This window comes from Periplaneta americana, chromosome 15 (assembly GCF_040183065.1).
Source record: "Periplaneta americana isolate PAMFEO1 chromosome 15, P.americana_PAMFEO1_priV1, whole genome shotgun sequence".
Taxonomy (NCBI): Eukaryota; Metazoa; Arthropoda; class Insecta; order Blattodea; family Blattidae; genus Periplaneta; species Periplaneta americana.
Window position 1 is genome coordinate 165,067,335 of NC_091131.1, and position 23,829 is coordinate 165,091,163.

Below are 23,829 nucleotides of genomic sequence, written 5' to 3' on the forward strand. Positions count from 1 at the left end.
ATAGGTTGAATTTGTTTTAAAGGAATCTATGTTTTGATGAATAAAGCACACTGTTTCTAAAATATATATGCAGGGTACAGGTAAGATTTTTAGTTCTCTGAAAATTTTTATAAAGGGTGCGTCAGAAAGAACGGATGGATTTCAAACTATCGATACGCAGCGAGGGGAGGGATAGAGTGAGGGGGACCACGACTGTTGGGTCAGCCAGAGAATGCAGTTTCAGTTGAGAATATGGTGTTGGTCTGGTGTACAACGTGCTTTCATCGTAGAGACATTTTTGAAAAATGAAGAGTCTGTGATCGCCACTCAGGACTCATGGATGTGGCTTCATTTCGTAACATAGGTTCAACATTAAAGAAGAAATCACCTGCAAATGTGGAGAGAGACACTAGGTTTTCACGCTACCTCAAAGATCAGCCCGCAAACATGCTATCGCACTGAGATTGTCCGAGGCTACGGTAAAATCTCGCGCCCTGCGACTTCTTTCTTTGGGACCATTTGAAGGCGTAAGTTTGTAAACATCGATCACATACACTGGACGAACTAAAGACGACAATTCGTGAAGAAATCGCGGCAATCCCACCAGCTATGACTGTGAAAGTGATGGCGAACTTCAGAAAACGCCTCGAAGCCTGTATTGAAAGCTAAGGACATCATATGGCTGATGTTGTATTCCATAAAATAAACTGCAGGTATTGGTGAATGTGTTGATAACAATAATTTTTTGATTTGATGAATCCTTACAATTTTCTTGCCATGTGAAATCCATCCGTTCTTTCTGACGCACCCTATACTTTCAGTCCGAATAGGAACTTTTTTAATGATTTTGAGTATTCTTTTCTGCAATTTGAGGACTTGTGTCACTTTTGGTGAAGATCCCCAAGTAATAATGCCATATGATAGTATTGAATGAACATATCCAAAATAGACTGATATTAAAAGTTCCATGGATGATATCTTCGCAAGGACTCGAAAAGCATAACATAAGTGACTCAGCTTCTCAGTTAAATGTTGTATATGCTTTTCCCATGTTAGACTGGAATCTATCCATATACCTAAAAATTTAGAGCATTCTACTTCCTTAATTATGGTATTACTAAGAGCTATGTGAATCTGGTCAGTTGGATATTGATTGAAAGATACATAGACAGTTTTATTTAAGCTTATTATTTGCTAGCCACTTGTCTAGTTTCGTTGATGCATTCACTTGAATCTCTTAACGTTCACTGACCACTTATTCCCATTAACCTACTCTGTATATTTTCAGACGAAGTAGTTTCTACAGTTTCATTATATTTCCATTATATTCCATTTTCTGTCACTATCACTCTTTTCACTTTGTCACTTTCTTAAGTAATGGGTGGAATGAGGAATAACCATAAAGTGTTAAGTGAAAGTTGAAATTAATTGAGTGAGGATAGCAAAGTAATATTTACACTGAAACAAAGTTTTGATGAGTTCAAATAATCTATACAGTCAGAGATAACTGAATTACAATAGCCAGTCCAATTCATGCCAAATTTTACACATTCTAAGACAAATGAAGAACTAAAAATAATAAAGTGAAGTGCAGGATCTGAAGAAGAGAACGAAACACTTGTGGGAACAAATAAATTAACTAAATTAATTATTAAAAATATTTTGCAAGTCATCAGAGAACCAGAGCTTGTCGCTAACCTAAGCGTAGTACATAGACTACCTGCAACACTGGGCAAGATGAACCTGTTGTCAGTTTCAACAAAAGGACAAGTCGAGACACATGACTCCAGAAATTCAAGTTGGAAGCAAGAAAACACCCAGAAATCCACTACAAAGTATTAGTCCTCTGCTACTGCTGGAAGGTTGACAGCTGGAGAACATTTGACATCTAGTCAGAAAGGGTGCTGATTTGTATGGACAACTAACCCTGCCTATTAGATCAATTGTCTTGTAATTGTCTTACTATTCGGTTTTTGCTTTTTTTTAATGTTAATGTTCTCATCAATGGATGGTTTAATAAATGAGCTAAATTACTATTCCATCAAATAATAGTCCTCACAGCAGTCTTGAATGACGTTGATTCATACAACAATTACAGTGTTAACTCTTTACATGATTTTAAGTTATTTCATCTAAATATACGTAGCTTAAATAAACATTTCCTGAAATTCTGTGCCACTGTACAACATTTTGCTATTCCTTTTGATTTCGTAATATTGACGGAGACTTGGTTAAATCACTCTCTGGTTATGACCTACAGCTTGCAGAAAATTTGATAAAGCTAGTGAATACAATAAATGTGATAGCTTAGTTGTCTATTGCAAAAATAACATTGATGTCACAATAGTAGATGTAGATATCCCATAGTGGAATTTTATTCATCTGAATTTTTTATTTCATAACTCTCTTCTCCATGGCACAGTGGGCCAGAATTCAAATCTAGCGGGAAAAAATTAAATATGTATGGAATATAATTTTAAATGGTTCTGTTTTACTAAATAATGATTTCTAAGAGCTTATGGAAGAATAATAATAAGCCAGTATGGAATTGTTATCCGTAGTAATGAGCTATGAGTGCGAGTTTGAATAACTATTTTCATGGAGCCTACTAGGTACTTAATTACATCACTTGTTCTTTTCGTGAACTTATAATTTCCAATATTCTCTAATAGGAGGAGTCATCGTCTGCATCATCGTCTTCCTTTCTCTTCCTCCTCCCCCTTCTCCTCCTCTTTCTCCTCTTCCAGCTGCAGCTGCTTTTCATCCTCTTCATCGTCCTTCCCTCTTGTCACACGCACGTCTTCACTTGTACTGTAAGTATGGAGTTCCTTCAACATTTGTCGCACTTCAACGGGAAAGGAATTCTTCTTATTTTCTTAAAACGGATAAATACTTGATATGATAGGATCAGGAGTTACAAGAAGATGATTTAAGATATGCTACATTGTTTGAATTCGTGAAAATTTTCTTGAATAATCTTCACAGTACTTTCTAATGCTCTAATGTCTAGCTTCTTGGGCAAACCAATAGGTAACACTGCACATTGTATTTTCGTTTGGTGACGTTATCTATTAAAAATTGTAATGCTTTCTCTGGTGTATATGGACTTGGTAAAGTTGGAGATTTATTTTAGGCTATCGTATACTTTGATGCTCTTTTTGGAGTAATTTGTTGTAGAATGTATGTTGCATCTCTTTTCCCTGAACCCCGCAAAGATAATTGAGTAGCTAGAACTAATTCACTTTAAGAATGCTGCTCTTTCAGAGACCGTACCCTACATGTTTAATTCTTGTTTTCATGCCATTTTCTTCAAACAATTTTTGAGGTCTACCTACTCCTGAAACGGATGGAATTAAGTCCTTGGACATTTGGCGAGTTTTTATTTATTGTAGAACTCTTTGGGGAAATTTGATATCCTTTTTTTAAATTGGGGACACATAAATTAAAATGAAATTTTAATGGCAAGCAGAGTAATTATCTCATGCCTCCATGTTAAATTTTGTACCAGTGCACTTTATTTGAACCAGGTACCCAGCTTTGAAGCCGTTAGCCCTGTGAATTTACAGTGTATTTAATTCCTCTTTTAAAAGTTTCAGGTTTTACTAAAATATTGACAATAATTTATTAATGGAGAGAAGAAAGAGTCTGGAGTAATCGGTCAGGCATGTGGAAAAAGTAGAGGGAAGGGAGAAGGATGTCCGCGGTCCATTGATTTCACTAACCATTCCGAATCTTTACGTAAAAAGCTGTCCTTTTTCCTGGAGCACTGTTTCAAACGTTTTTCTAACTTACTTCTAAATGTGCGCACATCTTTTTCGACACACTATATAATATCCTTGGAACAATGTTGTATTTCTAATTTTGTCACTACGAAATCAGTGAGAGTTTGAGTAGACCCTTTTTTAGTAGTCAACACCTCGTTCAAGTCCATCCGAGTCACAGTGGACTGGATATGGGGATCTACCTCTGAAATAAAAACGCAAATATAAGAAAAAGGCAAGCAAACGCAAGCAAATCTTAACTTCTGTAATAAACTGTAAGGATTGCTTTATAATCTGATGTAGATTTTAAGGTGACACCTGGTGCAACATTTTTTATATCCCTAATTTAAAATGAAGTAAAGACATAATTCCGCAATATTTTAAAGCTATGTTTAACGCATCCCTGGTAATATTTCACGTATACAATTAAAGTATGAATAATGGAAATAGGAAGTATGAACCTTCTGTTAAAACTTCCATCACAGAAAGACACTTTTCTCCACATCAACAACACACAGATCACGCTCACATCACCCCCGCCATAAACCGTGTGGCGCTCGGAGCTCAAGTTCTTACACTTAGCGACTTTTAGCAGCCAGCCCTGTTGGCATTTCACTCTGTATAAATTGATGGCTTACAGATTTGTGAAGTTCAGTTTTAGTACTTCAAGACTATATAGCGAGACAATTTATTTAAAACATTAAGAAATTCAATATTTTCCTGCTGGATTTGAATTCTGGCCCACTGTGGCATGGTGGCGATATAGGAGTCCCCAAACAGTTGCAGAAATGAATTTTTAGGCTATTTTGAACTATTTTTGTCTAATTCAAAAGACACAAGCAAGCAAATCATTGTTGGAGACATTAACATTAAAATAAAATTCTAGATCAGTGAGACACTACTAACAATAGATATATAAATTTAATATCTTACACGAATGTGGATTTGTCAATTTTTTTAACTCTGTTACTCGGCCTGATTTTAATTCATGCCTTGGTCACATATTTTTAAAAACAAAAACTAATTGGAGTTTCTTGTAGCACTATTACCGACTACTATGCAGTTATTACATTACTAAAAACCGGGCCATATCTCTTTCTCATTATCCTCTCCATATGACCATATCACAAAAACGTAAATCACAATCAGTTAATTTGTTTAAAAAGAAAAAAAGGAAAAAGAAAATTGAGATTATATCTTTAAATGTGAAAATGCTGATTCATGCTTTCAAGTATTCTGTAATGTAATATACAATTATATAGATGAAAATACAGCCACAACTTACCGTAAGGTATCCTGTAAATGATCATATGAAAACTTTAATCACTACTTTATAGAATCTGTTGATTTTATAAAAAGGAACAGTGTTCATTCTGATGTATCTACTATTACCATAGTAACTAACAAAGAGAGGGTTTGAGCTGGTTCAAGGCTGGGGTCCACGCCTGGCTGAGTGGAAAAAGGAAAATCATGGACCAAGACTGGCCACCTATCTGAACCGATGGAACACAGTTCACCGCCCACCAAACATCATACCAGAAACCCCAGTGAAGTGGCGGGATGCATGAAAACATATTTCCTGGCCTAATCAGTAGGCTCTGAGGATGGTATGATGAAGCACCGAAACAGCTATAAGCCGCACAGACTTACATAATTAATGCCCACGTGCATCAACGTCGGTTAGTGTAACCATCGGTTAAAATTGTGACCTAATCCCCGATTAAGCATTTTTACGGTGGATCGACCTCGGTTACGACTTAAATAGGAAGTTAACCACAGTAATCTCTAACCGGCCAAATATGAGCGGTTAAAGGAGATAACCAGCGATTAGCAGAGCAAGTAAAGCAAAATGGCGGCCATAACCACAGGTGATTATTTCGAAGACGATTATTATTGTGCAGTACTTGAATTACTTGGATAGAGCGTGAGGGTGAAGGTTCTTTAGTGGAAAGAGAGAATTCTTGCGAGCAATTAGGTGACAGAAAATTTCAGGAGGGATTTCGTTTATCAAAATCTACAAATGGATCAGTTGAAATAACACAAGAACAATCATATTTCTCCTACGGATCGGCTGCTTATATTACGATTCTATGTAACTATTATTTTCTGCATTTTAAGAGGGAATACTCGAATACCAGTATCTATTTCTCTATGTCACTGGCTGAACAAAGAGAGGTTATGGATGGATCTTAGGATAATGCACAATTCCCTGGTGTAGTCCAAGATCGTACACACATTCCTACCAATTTTCTGCATCCTTTTCCTTTATGGATATTCCATCTTTTTTATATAATAGGCCTACATTTAAATCTAGTAATTAAGTCTATCGATACTTCAACCTAACATTGGGATATAATCATTTTTGGATTCAATTTTCCATTTTGTACGATTTTAACCTAAAAGTACTGAAAAACAAAGAAATGGAACTCACAAATATAACAGCGCCCAAAGGCAAACAAATGCAACGCGAAAATGTAGGATACGTTCATTTCGATGTAGAACATAGTGAGCGCAGTCGTTTTTAGATGTTGACTATTATCTTTGCAGCGGTATGGATGCTTTCCTTTAGTCATTTTGTAGAAACAATGTACCATCATAGACTTTACTCTGGTTAAATGAGGTGTCAGCTAGCCAAGTTTTAGTAATCGGTGATTATGAATGGTGCACATAAATTACATTTTAACCACGGCTACTGTTTAACCATCGTTTCGTAATCTATGATTACTGCGTTTTTAATCAATGTTGATGCACTTCGCCATAACACGAGTAAGTCCGCTAGTTAATCAATTCAAGTGTTAAAAGTAGTGTACGCAAGATTCAAAATGAATTAAACATAGCTTCACCACGACACAACTATAGAGCAAAGCTATAAAATATGATAAACAATAATCCAAACTTCGCCAGATTCTCTGATCTCAGTTGCGTCGAATTGATCAAGAATTATATATTATAGTGAAAAGTGTGAATATATTTAGGGTCAATGGTAGGTCTAATACAAGTTATGTGGTCAGAATTACAGTTGTTATCTGTCCAGTTTTCTTTATATGCTTGTTATGTAATATGTAAAATGTAAAATTGCAATAATTTCAGACAAAAAAAAAAAAGAATAAAAGGAAAGAAAAATGGCACAAAAACCAACATCAGAAAATAAACATACATAATTTGAGATATATAGTAATTTAAGCATTTGCTGGTACCGATACATTCTGTTTTTCATAGATTAATTTGCGTCATTACCTCTGGGAACTCTGTCACTTTATCCTCCTCAATTTTCTTTTTATGCACTTTGGTTGTTTCAGTTGCTGTGGTTTTTGATGAATATAAGGGTCCTGGCTTGACATCTCTGTTGTGTTGTTCCATACTGATTTTAGGAATACTTCCTGGGAATGAGTATGAACCAATTTGCCTCATTTTTGTCGCGTTCTCCTCTACTGTCTCTTCTTCAGCAGCCTCTAAGGACAATATTACAAATATGTGATTAAATTTTATGAAAACGGTAGCTGTAATTTTTATTTTATATACATTTCTCGTATATGAGGTGTGAGGTGTGATGAAAGCCCTTTGGGGCTGATTTATAAATGTATCTATTAAGATATATAAAAATATAATATATGGAAATGTCAATATTTAAGGGTACGTGCAAGCAGTAGGTTTTCTGAGAGTCTCCACAGGTATTCACACATGCGTCTCATTATGTGGGGAGGCGTCGGAAACCAGCACAAAAAAAAACAATTCAGCACTGCAGCCTTCACTTCATCATCTGAGCTTTCTTTCATGACATGAACAAATTAAAGTCACGTGTGTATAGAATCACTTTGTTGTCAGTTACTGTACACAAGGCGAAGTGCAGTGCTGTCGGAGATCAACCGCCTCATTTTGGAAGAAATCTGCAAGTTAGGACATGAAATAGTTAAATATTCTAATGTGATACACTATACTAGTACCAATCTCTGAACATTGTTCCAGAAGATGCCTTATTTCATAAGAATGAACATTTCTTAAATGCTACAAAGATTCGTAACTTTCTGAGGATTTGATATTTGGTGTCATCCAGGCGTAGTTTTATTTAAACAATATCCTGGTGCCAACAAATGGATTTGTAAACACGAAGGACTCTCCCACAGCGAATGGCGCGATGGCATTAAAATGGTTGGAAATGTTGCTGCAGTACGTGCTGTGCCGGGAAGATCTCAGGACAACCATTGTAGATATTGCCACAACGAGGTTGAAACTCTTGCACACGTCCTGGGGTCCTGTCTGCATGGCGAAGGTCTGCGAAACACTAGACACCACCAAGTACGATCAATTATAGCCACTGCCCTTAAAGATGGCAATTACAACACCTTTGAAGAAGTACATGGTCTCTCCGTCACTGGCAGTACATGGCGCATAGATATAATAGCTTTCAAGGAATCTACAAGATCTGGATTCATAATTGATCCCACTGTGCGTTTCGAAACGAATGAGGAACAGCCAGCAGAAGTGGATAAGGAAAAAAAGAATATCTACAATCCTACCATTCCATATTACCTCCAAAAGTACCAGCCAGAAGAGCTTGAAGTAATCGGACTTCTGGTTGGAGCAAGAGGTACCGCTACTCTCTTCATGAAAGATGTGTTTAAGAGGCTTGGAATACCTACATCTATTATGCCGATTGTAACTTTAGCTGCATTGAAAGGATCAATTGCTCTCCTGATGCATCACCTATATTCGAAATGAAACCAAGTTCATTAGCATTCTTTACTTTTTTGTAACACTTGCCTCTCTAAAGCTAGGTGTATTTCCACTAATCTAAAAATGTATTTGCAGCTCTGTACTTGTAGGAGTTTCATTGTCAAAACAAAATCAATGGTTCACTGAACTTGTAAACATTTATATGGTTAAGTACTCTTTGTCCCTTGTGGCAGCTCACGAATAGTGAGAAGATTTCTAAATTAATATACACAATTTGATATCGTGATATTGTAATTATTAACAATCAGTATATTCTAAATTCCTTTCTGAAAAAATAATGTTTCTCTCCTTTCAGAAACTCCTTTTTCAAGAATCCTGCACACAGCCCTGTCACGTGATCATACTTCAAGGCGAACAAACCACGTGAGGTGGGTGAAACAGGTTTTATTTGTTCATGCATTGTACATCAGCAAACTTGCTTCAGCGTGACTTCAGTTATGGCCAACTAAGACTTTTCTTAGTTGTCCTAGTCTGGCACTACTTAATTTTACCTCTGTGATGGGAATTTATTACCACCAATGCAGGGGCGGCCCACCCTTATGTGCTTCAGTGCTACAGCACAATGATAATTTTTGCTCAAATAATGTATTTGTAATACCATAGTATTTGATCTGTCATTGACCATTCCCGTGGTTATGTTCATGACGCATTATATACAGTAGTATTTAGTTTTCGCTCTTTGCTCTTTGGTGCCTCAGGGGGTTCGTTGTGCTACTCAGAACTCCACATGAAAATGTAAACAATTATGCGCATGTGCGAAGCTGAAATCACTACTCTGATTGGCTATTTTTACACGGGAAAGTGCTGTAGTCAGTTTCAGCACAACACAGCTTGGAGATTGCAAAAGTAAAGCGTAACGAAAGAATGCTTGTTTGTGGAAGAACTCGGAACTATACATAGGTATTTGGCAATTCAAGTATCTGCTGCTGCCATCTACCTGTATGAGGTTCTAAATCAGCCAGCAAGCGACGGAAAATGGAATCCCAGAAAATTGAAGCCAAGGAAGTATGTGACCATATAATTTAGAAAGTTATCCACCGTTTATAGTCTTTAAGCTACCTAGACGCAACAAAATTGTTAAACAGCACATTTTTGACAATTTTTCGCATAATTTTCCTGAACACGAACTTGAAGTTGCTGTCAACAGCTATACTGTACTGAACAAAAGAGTGTTAAAGACACAGCTTGGAGTTCTATACAGAAGACCCGACTTCCGAAATATAGATGGCTGTTCAATTGTTACAATACATAACATAGCCTCCAACAATTTACAGGATCCATTCTGTGAAGTAACGAAGTTGTTAAATATTTTGGTTACAACACCAATGACCACTGCTGAGCCACAAAGATGTTTTCTTACTTGAAACGCATAAAAACGTTTTCAAGGAACACTATGTCCCAGGATCGTCTCACTGCTCTTGCAATATTGTCAATAGAAAAGAGTATGATGTCCAAGGTGGAGGGGTTTAACACCAGGGTAATTGACAAGTTCTGCGGTAGGAAGGAACGTCGTATGGACTTCATATTTCGTCACTAGGCGAGTCTCAAATTAAGATAAATACATATAAGTGTATACATTAGGCCAGTATAGAGATTGTAGCACACTCATTATTTTGACCACCAGCCGCTACTGCACCAATGACAGAATACTATGTGAGGATAAATATGAAAGGAAAAGTGTTTTCACATGAATGACTGGCAATTGGTGAATTTTGTTTTTAGCCCTCTAAATCAGGGACAGGAATCTTTAATTGTCGTAAAGCACTTACTATAGTAAAAATAATTATTATTACAATGGTTACTTATAAATCTTGTTTGCAGTAGCAGATTACATTAAACTACTCTGCATTGTTAAATTGTGAATAACTATAATCACTAATCAGTATTGCCGGATCAAACAAGCTTGATCGATTATAATCGATAGTGTGTCATTATTGTACATCTGGCATCACTGAGTGTAATCAAGCAGAAAAAAAAATGTTTCGTAAAATTTCTATTGGAAAGCAGGCTGCTTGTAAGAGGATGAAAAGATGTTGAAAACACACAAACTATACCGGTCTGGTCCAGATTTAACTTTTCTGCATAACCGAATGTTGACTGAGAAAAAAAGTTATTTATGGAATATTTTTGAGAGTTTGGTAAATTTTCTAGGCGTTTCTTATAATGTACATAGGTTCATTAGGGAGTGTGTTGGTACCCTGGGCATTCTGTTTCTCTGGTGATATGTTGTGCATATGGCTGTTGTATTACTTTAATATTTTCATCTAGTTAGAAATGATCTGCCTGTCTGTCCTATTACGTTTCATTTTATATATACCTGCTAAGTTTTAGTTGTTTGTTTGTATTCCTGTATTATTTAGATATTTGTTTAATTAGCGAAATTATATTTGTGAATTTGACATGATTAATATTATTTATGTCATAATGAGTGAATTTTTTTTTTTTTGTTGGTAACTCTATAGCATCTATTAGATGCTTTATGGTTGTGCTAACAAATGGAGTTACTCGTCAACAATGTGACGCTGAAACGTGTGTTCAGGTTACTGCCCAGCGACAGTCCTGATGTATTTTATATTTTGATGATTGGTTAATTAATATCAACCTGGCACACTCACAATCACACTCACATTCATACAAATTTCCAGACCCTAGACACCCAGGTAACTTTTCTTCTTCAAGAAAAATTCACCGGGAGCCGAGCCCGGGAATCGAACCCGGGACCTCCGGATCTGCAAGCCAGCATGCTGACCAACAGTCGTGAAGTGAATCGAAATGAAATGTGTTTATATTTAAATTTTCTGAATGACGACGCAGATTTACTTGTTTTGTTATTGCGATATATTCATTAATTCATAGTTTTCTGCAAATCCAGAATTCTCGAATTTTCCCTATATCCTAACTTTCCCTTAGTCTCTGCATACGATCCATATATCTTAATATTGTCTATCATCTGATATCTTCTTCTGCCCGAACTTTTCTTTTGTTCGCCTCCAGTGCATCCTTCAGTAGCAGTTTCTTCTTAGCCAGTTACGCAGTCAATTTCCTTTTCTCTTCCTGATCAGTTTTTCTTCACCCACTTTTTTTAGACAGCTTCATTTCTTACTTTGTCCATTTCAAATGCTCCATTCTTCTCCATATCCTCATTTCAAATGCTTCTGGTCGTTCTCTTCGTCGAAATGTCCATATCTCTGCTTCATACAATGCTACAATCCATACATACACTTCAGTAGTCTCTTCCTTAGTTCTTTTTCCAGAGGTCCGCAGAAGATGCTCCTTTTTCTATTAAAAGGTTCCTTTGCCATTGCTACCTTCCTTTAAACTTCCTAATGTTGCTACTTTAGTATACCCCAAGTATTTGAACCTGTCCGCTTGTTCTACTGCCTCATTCCTAATTCACACATCTGTCCTTTAGTGCCAGTAGCATATCCCTTGAATTTTTTCCACCTCTTTGAAGGATAAATCTCCAATTTTTATATTTCCATTTCGTACAATATTCTGGTCACGAGACATAATCATATACTTTGTCTTTTCGGGATTTACTTCCAAACCGATCGCTTTACTTGCTTCAAGTAAAATTTCCGTGTTTTCCCTAATCGTTTGTGTATTTTCTCCTTACATATTCACGTCATCCGCATAGACAAGAAGCTGATGTAACCTGTTCAATTCCAAACCCTGCCTGTTATTCTGAGCTTTCCTAATGGCATATTCTAGAGCAAAGTTAAAAAGTAAAGCTTGGAGCAACAGTAACAAATATAAATGACACTCGGGAGGAAATTAAACGCAGAATAAATATGGGAAATGCCTGTTATTATTCGGTTGAGAAGCTTTTATCATCTAGTCTGCTGTCAAAAAATCTGAAAGTTAGAATTTATAAAACAGTTATATTACCGGTTCTTCTGTATGGTTGTGAAACTTGGACTCTCACTCTGAGAGAGGAACATAGGTTAAGAGTGTTTGAGAATAAGGTGCTTAGGAAAATATTTGGGGCTAAGCGGGATGAAGTTACAGGAGAATGGATAAAGTTACACAACACAGAACTGCACGCATTGTATTCTTCACCTAACATAATTAGGAACTTAAAATCCAGACGTTTAAGATGGGCAGGGCATGTAGCACGTATGGGCGAATCCAGAAATGCATATAGAGTGTTAGTTGGGAGACCGGAGGGAAAAAGACCTTTAGGGAGGCCGAGACGTAGATGGGAGGATAGTATTAAAATGGATTTGAGGGAGGTGGGGTGTGATGATAGAGACTGGATTAATCTTGCACAGGATAGGGACCGATGGCGGGCTTATGTGAGGGCGGCAATGAACCTTCGGGTTCCTTAAAAGCCATTTGTAAGTAAGTAGCATATCCCTTAGTCCCTGTTTACACAGTCTTGTTTTGTCACCTGACTCTCTGAGCATGTGCATTTCATTTTGCTCCAAGACAATCGAGTTCTGCTCTCAATTCCTGAACTTTTGATTGGCTGTTCCTGAAACAACAGGCTCACGCATCTGCACCTGTTGTTAGCATGTCGCTCCACAGTCTGCTTGTGTCTTACCGTGGCTGAAGAGCAAGAGGCTTTCCTTACTGCTCCAGCAGCAGCAGCTGGCTCAAAAAGGAAGCAAACTTGTTGGATAAAATCGTGAAGAAGAAGGAGGGAAGAAGCAAGCAGTTTTAAATTTTTAAATAACGATTGCGTTTGGAGGATGTCTTAGTGCAGTGATCGCCAAAAGCTGTGTCGCGACACATGCCCCTGCCTCCACTCAAGCGTAACCATGGCATCATACCCCCACCCTCTGTTTACAGCCATCAATTCGATATAAGACAAGACATTTATCAGCAGCGGACATACACATGTAATGTTATTCATACAAGTGTGTAGGATAATATGTTTCGATGTCTTTTCCAAAAAGAAAACAGATAATATGCAAAACCTTAATTTTAAGGAGCATGGGAGCAAAAGTATTTCTTTTGTGCAGATGGCAAAAATATGAGATACATGATTTGTTGTAAAATTTTAAATGAAGTATAAAAGAACAATGTACGTTGTCGTTATTCTTCTTGATATAAAGACTACCGTGCCCTTACCTGTAAATTGAATATTTCATTAATAAATTAACAATAAAATGTATCGGCTTCTATGTCTTAATCGGAGTAAAATGCTTCCACGTTTTTTTAAGTATGTAGTGTAATTTAAAATTTCGTGACCAGTTTGGTACGTTTTTCTAATTTCAAATATCTGCAGATATAAAGTACACGTTCTTTTTATGGTAAATAAGAAAATATATTTTATTTTATTAATAATACAAAAATAATCAATAGGAGGATAAAAGCTAACACGAAAAAAGTGTGTGTAATTAATAAGTAGAAGAATATTATATTGTTTTTGTTTTTTGGTCACAGTCCGTCTCTGCACTGTTATTCACTGCATTACCTGAAGAGATGCCCACTCCACCCCTCTCCCTGCGATAGTGGTGTGCGGGTTGCATTTCTATTACGTCACAATTTCATGATGTTTGGCAACCACTGTCTTAGTGTATAGGAACTATTTGAGAAAGAGTGTAAGTAATTTTAACAGACTTCTCAGTTACGTGGAAAAGTAACTTAAAAAGCTACACGTACATAAGAGGAAAGCAGTTTCGAATAATGAAAAGTTATCTGCTATATTAAGATTTCTAGCTACTGGTGAATCTTACCAGAGCCTGGAATATCAAACACGTCTGTCTGAGTCCTTCCTGAGTAAAGAAATGCTACGTACATGTGAAGGTATGTAGCTACAGCTCTTTGGAAGGAAAATACTTTACAGTAGCCTAGGAAATTTCTTTTTATGTGTGAAGGAATCATAAAGGGATTGATATTAGGAACTGTTGAATGATTAATGATAATACAAGTATTATTATTATTATTATTATTATTATTATTATTATTCAATTACAATATATAGTTAGGTTTAGTCTACTTGTCCTGGGTGTAAAGGTGGTCAAACACCGTCTTACTCCCTCTCGCTCACGTAAGGGAGTGGTGCCAGGAGAGTCTCGTGTACCGGTAACAAGAGCTCGGCAATAAGAAGTCCCAGCATTCCCACAGCGAGCACGGTGGACGAAGTTATGCAGTGTTTGTGCCACATAGGAAAGGTTGAAGCGTGCAGTGGCAAGAAAGGCAAGAAAAATAAGCTGACCCCTCTACTCGGGCTGAGACCATCTTTTTTGACAACGCTGTTATAAAGCAATTCAGTTATCGGACGTGGCCAACTGCATAACATAAACATCGAGAGCATGTTGATGGTGACTTCTTTCCTCTGAGCTGCAGTTGTCTAAGTTTGGCAAGTACAATATATTCAAAGCATAAGGCCAATATGACATTCACACAGTTGTATGGATACACAGGCTGTGATGAATATTAATAATGTTATTATTACAGGTATCCATAAATAGAAAGTCACAGCAATTGAAACTAACTTCACACATATACTAATATTAATTCTTTATACAAAAACGTTTATTCAATGGAATGGAAATTAGTAAATAAAATGTATATATTCAATATATATTATTAGATAGTATATATAATATAAATAATAATTCTTAGCGCTACAGCCCGTGAAGGGCCTAGACCGACCAGCCGGCTGCTGGCCTCACGCCCACATGCCGAAGCAGAGGTGGACGATCATCCAACCAGAATGGAGGTATCGTGTGGTTAGCACGATGATCCCCCCAGCCATTATAGCTGGCATTCGCAACCAGATTTCGCTACCTATCATAGCTACCCAAGTGCATCACGATGCTGGGTGGGCACCGGTCCCATACACTGGCCGAAATTTCATGAGAAAATGTCTTCCCCCATGAGGACTTGAACCAGCGCGAATTCCATAACGCGAGTCCTAGGCAGGATGCCTTAGACCACGACGCCACGGCGCGGGACTATTAGATAGTGTACTGTATTGATATTATTGTACAAATGGGTATAAAAATTAAAAATAAACAAATGTATCCTTTCCTCACTTTTGTACTTATTCCTGTATTATAATCTTGTTAATGACAACTTAAAAGCTACCTGTCAATTAGACTTTGAAATCGTTGTTCAAATCCATTCAGTTGGCTCTTTTATTATGTATAATTAATATATAATTTCCATGATCAGGATCAACAGAGCTTCGTTTCTTCATTACAACCAGTCTTGCCCTGCTAAAATTCCTTTCACTTGCAGCACTGCTTGCAGGAATGCAGAAAACTTCTTTTCCTAATCAAACAAGTTTTGGGAAAGCTTGCATGTAACTTCCACCAAGACAGAAGATTTTTGCAATCATCATCTGTAATATCCATGCTCATGTACTTTTCCAGCTCGCTTCTGTGATTTGATGCGGTAGAGCACCATTTTCGGAATTTCTTTGAGGGAGAGGGCAAGGTATTGTCATTCACTTCCACTACTTCTACTTTATTTAAGATCTTTCCGACATTTTGGTGAATTTCCTCTCCTTTATCTTCACTCAGAACTAAAACTTCCTCGAAAGAGGGATGAAGGAAAGTGCCCACGTAATGTATATCATGCAGTTCATTCACAAGTTTTCCATTAATGAACTTTTCTGCCCGTTTCTTTAATTCCCTCATGATCTCATCATCAGCAGCTATTTCGCAGGAATCTAACAATTTGAAAGCCCATGGTACAACAAATATCTTGGAGCAACAGTAACAAATATAAATGACACTCGGGAGGAAATTAAACGCAGAATAAATATGGGAAATGCGTGTTATTATTCGGTTGAGAAGCTCTTATCATCCAGTCTGCTGTCCAAAAATCTGAAAGTTAGAATTTATAAAACAGTTATATTACCGGTTGTTCTGTATGGTTGTGAAACTTGGACTCTCACTCTGAGAGAGGAACATAGGTTAAGAGTGTTTGAGAATAAGGTGCTTAGGAAAATATATGGGGCTAAGCGGGATGAAGTTACAGGAGAATGGAGAAAGTTACACAACACAGAACTGCACGCATTGTATTCTTCACCTGACATAATTAGGAACTTAAAATCCAGACGTTTGAGATGGGCAGGGCATGTAGCACGTATGGGCGAATCCAGAAATGCATATAGAGTGTCAGTTGGGAGACCGGAGGGAAAAAGACCTTTAGGGAGGCCGAGACGTAGATGGGAGGATAATATTAAAATGGATTTGAGGGAGGTGGGGTATGATGATAGAGACTGGATTAATCTTGCACAGGATAGGGACCGATGGTGGGCTTATGTGAGGGTGGCAATGAACCTTCGGGTTCCTTAAAAGCCATTTGTAAGTAAGTTAAGTAAGTAAGTATGGTACAACAAATGGCAAGGTCGGTTCTTTTGTGAGACAACGGAACTCCTGTGCAGTCTTTGGCATTCCCCTCCCAGGGACGTACGTGGTGTCATTATATGGCATGCAGTTCCTCCCCTTCACATTCCCTGTTTCCTGACGCAGCTTCTTGGGTTGGGGAGATGATGGGTGGCTCCATTCATTTGATTGGCGCTTAAGTTCTGGCTCATAAGAGCGCGCCCGTGTTTCGTCAAATGCGATGATCCTGTCCAGGAACGTGCGACCTTCCCGTCTGTAACGTGCCAAATGATCACCAGTGAGGGCATATCTGTGCCATTTTTGAACGTTTGTAAAGTGGCGGTACCCACTGGGATGCAATTTTTCGGTAACCAAGGACATTGTGCAACACATTCAACATGGCAGTGTGGGCTGTTCCTACCTCGTTAGCCAATTCCACCTCCTGTCGACATGCAGCAAAGATTGAATCAATTCAATGACTCGGTTTTCGAACCCATGTCGACCTCCACCTGGTTCCTGATGCACACTATCACTTCCTGTACGAAAAGCTGCCACCCAACATGCCACAGTCCGATACAGCACTGCCTCATTTCCGCACACTTCACGTAGTCCAGTGTGGCATTCCCTGGCATTTCTTCCATGGGCCACTTTGATCTTCATCCAGGTACGTTGTTCTTACTTGGAAAACATCCCGTTTTGGGCGGTGTGATTTGACAACCTGCATTCAACACACGCCACTCCTATCACTGCAGCACCTACACTAGCGCCGCCACCCGAGTTGTATAGCTCCACCCACTCTCTACATGTGTTGCCAACAGTAGCTCTGATAAAACTCCCTACGTGGGGATAAAACAGTGTTGCCACTTATTTCTTTCCGGCCCTCGTAGATTGAATACAATTAATGCTAAGCAACAAAATAGCACTTTTTCTGAATAAAACAGCAACCGTACCACATGACATCTTTCACTTGAATGTGCGTCGGGAGACAGAGTGGGTGCGGGACAATGACAGGCACATGATTTCAAGAAATGAAACGGGACTGTGTAGCTGTGCGTTCGATTTTCCTTTCTTGGCAGATCAGTCAAGTGAGGACACAAGACTGTGTAAACAGGGACTTAGTACCATCTCCTCTTCTGCTAACAACATCATGTTACCAACAAATATTATGCCCTTTATTTTTCTTCCTCTTACTATCGCCCCTCTCATGGCATTGTTGTAGTACTCCTCTCCCTATTTATTTCACTTCCATCTGACATTTTTCTCCTATTCTAACTTCGACTCATTTCATGTAAAGATTACTGACTAGCTTCCTTTCTTTCCAAACTATACCAATTTTCTTCAGGATACCCTTAAGTTTATTCCAGTCTACTCTGTCAAAAGCCTTTTTCAATTCCACAAATACTGCATACACTTCTTTAGTTTTCTATAGGTAGCTTTTGCTGACTGCTTGAATCTATCCAATTTTACATCTCTCATACCATTTCTTTTCCTGAAGCCAAATTGCTCTTCTTCCAACTCTCCTTTCATCTTAGAATATAAACGCCGATTCAGTATTCGCAGGAGAATCTTCGCCAAATGCAGTGTCAGGCTGATAGTCCTGAACTCATTAAATTTCTTGGCATTATTTTTCTTCGGTTTTGGCTGCTACAGTATCCCCTTGAAATTTTCAGACCATTCGCCTTTCTCGTATATTTCGTTGCATAATGATAGAATAGAATTTCCTTCTTCTTTTCACCCAAGCATTTCACTAATTCAGTGGCGATTCAATGAACTCCTGTTGCTTTCTCATTCTTCATTTCTCCATTGCTAGCTCAACTTCTTCCCTTTGAACAGAATTCCTTTTTCATCTTCTGATATGGCTGCTTCATCTATAGCTAAGTCATCTGGACGACTCCTTATCTCATATAGCTCTTCTACATATTTCGTCCATCTGTTCACTATTTCTTGTTTGTCTGTTATTTCATTGCTAATTTCGTCTTCTATCAACAATATGGATTTCCTGTTCTTATTTTTGAAGTCCAAAGATTTTACTTCGCAGTACATTAGATCATTTATCTTCCTTTTCTCTCTAGATTATCTATTTCTTTTCATTTCTGTTTCATCCAGTCTTCCGTTGCTTCATCAGTTTCTCTTCCTAGTTTGTTGTTTTGTTTCCTGTAGTTTCTTCTACATTCTTTTGTGTTGATGTTTTTTTCCATTTTCTCCTTTCCTCCACCTCCAAAGTTTCTTAATACTCATACTTTCTCTGTTATGTATTTACCTTCTTTTTGCCTTTGAGTTTCATTGGCTATGTTGAAATTTGCATTTTTAACTACAGATATTGTGTTCTTTAAGAATTATGTACGTCTCCTTGGGCTATGTATTTCATTGTTTTCAGTTCATAGTTGTAGGCCCTAATCTTTTGGTTCATTGATGTATTTATTAGTTTGTGTACCATTGATCGAAATACTACATATTTGTGCTGTATAGTGTGATTCAATGTATTGTGGATGTGTGGTGATGATGTTTCTTTTTAATCTATCTTGAATTTATGTTTATTATCTAATCCAGTTATTATAATATCTAAACAAAATAGAAAACATTAAAGTATTATTTTCTATTTCTAATTTGAATTTATGCTGCATTCTTTTTGTTTTATTACCATTACTGGTATATAATATTAAAATGTTGTCTACATATCTACTAATACACAATTATGTCTGCTCATTATTAGAAATTATGTGTTTGTTCAATATTTTATATCAATATTTTCGCAAATATACTGGATATTGGTGAATCCATTGGTAGTCCTTCTGTTTGTGTATAGTATCTTTTTTACTCCATATGTAGATGAAATTATTGGGGACCATCAGTGTGGTTTTAGACGTAATAGATCGACTATTGATCAGATTTTTTGTATTCGACAGATATTGGAGAAAAAATGGGAGTATAAGGGTACAGTGCATCAGTTATTCATAGGTTGCAAAAAAGTGTATGACTCGGTTAAGAGAGAAGTTTTATATAATATTCTTATTGAATTTGGTATTCCCAAGAAACTAGTTCGATTAATTAAAATGTGTCTTAGTGAAACTTACAGCAGAGTCCGTATAGGCCATTTTCTATCTGATGCTTTTCCAATTCACTGCGGGCTAAAGCAGGGAGCTGCACTATCACCTTTACTTTTTAACTTCGCTCTAGAATATGCCATTAGGAAAGTTCAGGATAACACAGAGGGTTTGGAATTGAACGGGTTACATCAGCTTCTTGTCTATGCGGATGACGTGAATATGTTAAGAGAAAATCCACAAACAATTAGGGAAAACGCGGAAATTCTTGTTGAAGCAAGTAGAGCGATAGAGTTGGAAGTAAATCCCGAAAAGACAAAGTATATGATTATGTCTCGTGACCAGAATATTGTACGAAATGGAACTATAAAAATTGGAGATTTATCCTTCGAAGAGGTGGAAAAATTCAAATATCTTGGAGCAACAGTAACAAATATAAATGACACTCGGGAGGAAATTAAACGCAGAATAAATATGGGAAATGCCTGTTATTATTCGGTTGAGAAGCTTTTGTCATCTAGTCTTCTGTCAAAAAGTCTGAAAGTTCGAATTTATAAAACAGTTATATTACGGTTGTTCTGTATGGTTGTGAAACTTGGACTCTCACTTTGAGAGAGGAACAGAGATTAAGGGTGTTTGAGAATAATGTTCTTAGGAAAATATTTGGGGCTAAGAGGGATGAAGTTACAGGAGAATGGAGAAAGTTACACAACGCAGAGCTGCACGCATTGTATACTTCACCTGACATAATTAGGAACATAAAATCCAGACGTTTGAGATGGGCAGGACATGTAGCACGTATGGGCGAATCCAGAAATGCATATAGAGTGTTAGTTGGGAGGCCGGAGGGAAAAAGACCTTTGGGGAGGCCGAGACGTAGATGGGAAGATAATATTAAAATGGATTTGAGGGAGGTAAGATATGATGGTAGAGACTGGATTAATCTTGCTCAGGATAGGGACCAATGGCGGGCTTATGTGAGGGCGGCAATGAACCTACGGGTTCCTTAAAAGCCAGTAAGTAAGTAAGTATGTATACTACTCAAGGCCGATAACTTGTTTGAGTAAATAATCCTTGTGTGACAGTGTCTGAACTAGTGACAGTGCTAATAGAATAGGTGACAGTGTAGACGCGAGTGTATGTGCAAGAAGAATAGGCGACTGTGGCGAAACAAGTGTCTGCTTTAGCAGGAAAGGTTGTAGCGATAATTCAAAGATCGTAGGAAAGTGTAGTAAGAAAGGAAACTACTACATGTGTGAACTAAATTATAACTCTTATGGACTAGCTCAACACATGAGTTCTGAACCGAGCTATCCCTTTCTAGGAGGCCTTAGCTCTTCATGGGACGAAATAGGCTCAGTCATTCATTCATTCATTAATGTGAAATAGCTTTATTTAGCAATTTTTCTGCAATATTTATAATTTAATATATATCTGATTGACATATATTGTTTTTTTTTAACATTTGTTCAGGTATATTTAGTGTTTCTGCTACAGAACAATGAACACATTAAAGCAATTCATCAATCTATACTAATAATAAATCTGTAGCCGAAATTTTTCTGGTAATTTTCGATTTTCCAAAAATAATTGGTCCTAATATATATAATTAACCACCCTGAAACCGAAAATCGCTTTTTTGAAATTTTTGTTTGTATGTCTGTCTGTATGTTTGTTATCTTTTCACGCGATAATGGTTGAACGGGGATTTCGATTAAAATTGGAATATAAATTAAGTTCGTTGTAACTTAGATTTTAGGCTATATGGCATTCAAAATACATTATTTAAAAGGGGGGTTATAAGGGGGCCTGAATTAAATAAATCGAAATATCTCGCTTATTATTGATTTTTGTGAAAAATGTTACATAACAAAAGTTTCTTTAAAAATAATTTTCGATAAGTTTTATTCCTTGAAAAATTTTGATAGGACTGATATTTCATGAGATAAATGAGTTTTAAAATTAAAATAACTGCCATCTAAGGCCGTGTAATGAATTAAAAAACAAATGACTTTGTCTATAAGGGGCCTTGGACAGCAACAATCGAAAGCTATGAAAGATAGCCTACAGAGTATGTTTCTGTGTTTGTATGAAGTAATATCCGAAGCTAAATTAACCGATTTGTATAATTAATTATTATTTCACCATTGGAAAGTGTAGTTTCTCTAGATGGACATAATGCTATAATGTTATTACAGTAACTTCTGATATAATATAATATAATATAATATAATATAATATAATATAATATAATATAATATAATATAATATAATTTAAGTTATTTGAAGGGTTCAGAACCATAGTGGGCCAAGCGCCATTTACTGAATACGTAGAAAACAAGGGTTAAAATTAAGTTATTACCATAAGTCAATGGAAACCTATAACAAGTAAAATAAAATATACACATTAAATCTAAATGATGTCAATCTTCATTAAACTATGGTTGCATGTAATAAAAATTAAGAAACATGTTAAAGGAATTGTCATTGCACCAAATGAGTGTCTCTGGACCGAAATGATCGCATTTTAATTATTTGGATGCAATTTAAATTAAGTAACATATTAAACGATTTATCCTTCTATCAAACACGAATGTTCCCTGGATCAAATGTCCTATTTTAATTATGTAATTACTTTATATTTATTTGTAACAGGTGCAGCGGAGCGCACGGGTAAGGCTAGTATACAATAAACCGAATTATGTACAACGTAAATGTAATTATATTATATTGCAGCCAAAAGCCAAAAATTAAATACCGTATCAGTACTGAAGCAATATGAAATGTACAAACGCCATGGGTGTCTACCAGTAACGAAAGTAACCAAAAAGTAACTAATTTAAGCAATTGGTAAAGAAAGTAATGAAAATAAAGGGATTTGAAAAACTCGAATGATCGTGGGTAACGAAATTATGCTTACTGGTAGCCTATTATTTTTCTTTGTTTACTTCATCTGGACTAATGTGGAGCTGAAACAGCTGCCGTTATAAAAACAAATGTTATTCGGAAACAAACCGAAGTACAGAGAACTCGAGAAACAAGTCTGATGGCAGATCATAAGATGACTGAAATGTAATTTGTGTTTACACAACAAGAAGATGTCCCCATCACCACTCCCACTCTGGAAGATGCAAGCACGACAACAAAGGAAAACATTTCGAAACAGTCATATGTTATATGGCATACAAAGATAATTTACCTTTTTACTTATGAGATTTGTGACTTCCATGAAGTTTCTCAAGTTCTAATCTTTTATCATATTTTAAACACCATGTGCAATAGCACCATCCATTCAGACATGTAACATACGTGTAAGTGCTTCGTCTTCTGATTTAACTTACCATAGATAATTGATAATCTCCTCCTCTGCCTGTAAGAAAAAGAAATGAAATATACATTTAATAAACACATAATTATAAAATGTTCTATTTTGAAAATTATGTACATATTTCGCATTTGGTTGAGAAACATAGAGAATTTAATCTAGAAACGCATATGGCATTCATTGACTTTAAAAAGGCTTTTGATAAAGTTAATCGGAATAAATTACTTCAGATTTTGGCAGATGATCAAGTACCTCAACAGATTATACAAAATATTTACAATATATATAAAACAACCAGCATAGCAATTCGAAGCAACAATAAACTTTCACAATGGCGACCTATTTATAGTGGAGTACGACAAGGCTGTGGCCTTTCACCACTTCTGTTTATTATATATATAAATAGAATCATTCAAGATTGGCGACAGACACACCATGGATTTATTCCAATTAATCGAAATTTGCAGCTTGATGCTTTACTTTTCGCTGATGATTTAGTTCTCATGGCATCAACTGAAGATGATTTACAATATTCAGTACACAATTTAAATATGGTCAGTGAAAAATATAACATGGAAATTAATATTGAAAAATCGAAAATCATGTCATTTTGTGGGAAATTCCCTGTACCAAGCAAAATCTGTTTGAATAATAAAATAATAGAAAGAGTAAATACCTTCACTTATCTTGGCTATACACTA

The 23,829-nt window shown here is 36.6% G+C and overlaps 1 protein-coding gene across 3 annotated transcripts in view; it reads right to left on the reverse strand.

Moving 5' to 3' along the window:
• Positions 1 to 23,829, reverse strand: part of LOC138715498 (uncharacterized) — a 94,792-nt gene that overhangs the window by 20,218 nt on the left and 50,745 nt on the right. For all 3 annotated transcript variants that reach the window (XM_069848474.1, XM_069848472.1, XM_069848473.1), the window contains 2 exons: positions 23,145 to 23,173; positions 6,978 to 7,192 (listed from right to left, as the gene is read on the reverse strand). In XM_069848474.1, the coding sequence (XP_069704575.1) occupies positions 6,978 to 7,192; positions 23,145 to 23,173 (244 nt within the window). The remainder of the gene's footprint in view (positions 1 to 6,977; positions 7,193 to 23,144; positions 23,174 to 23,829) is intronic.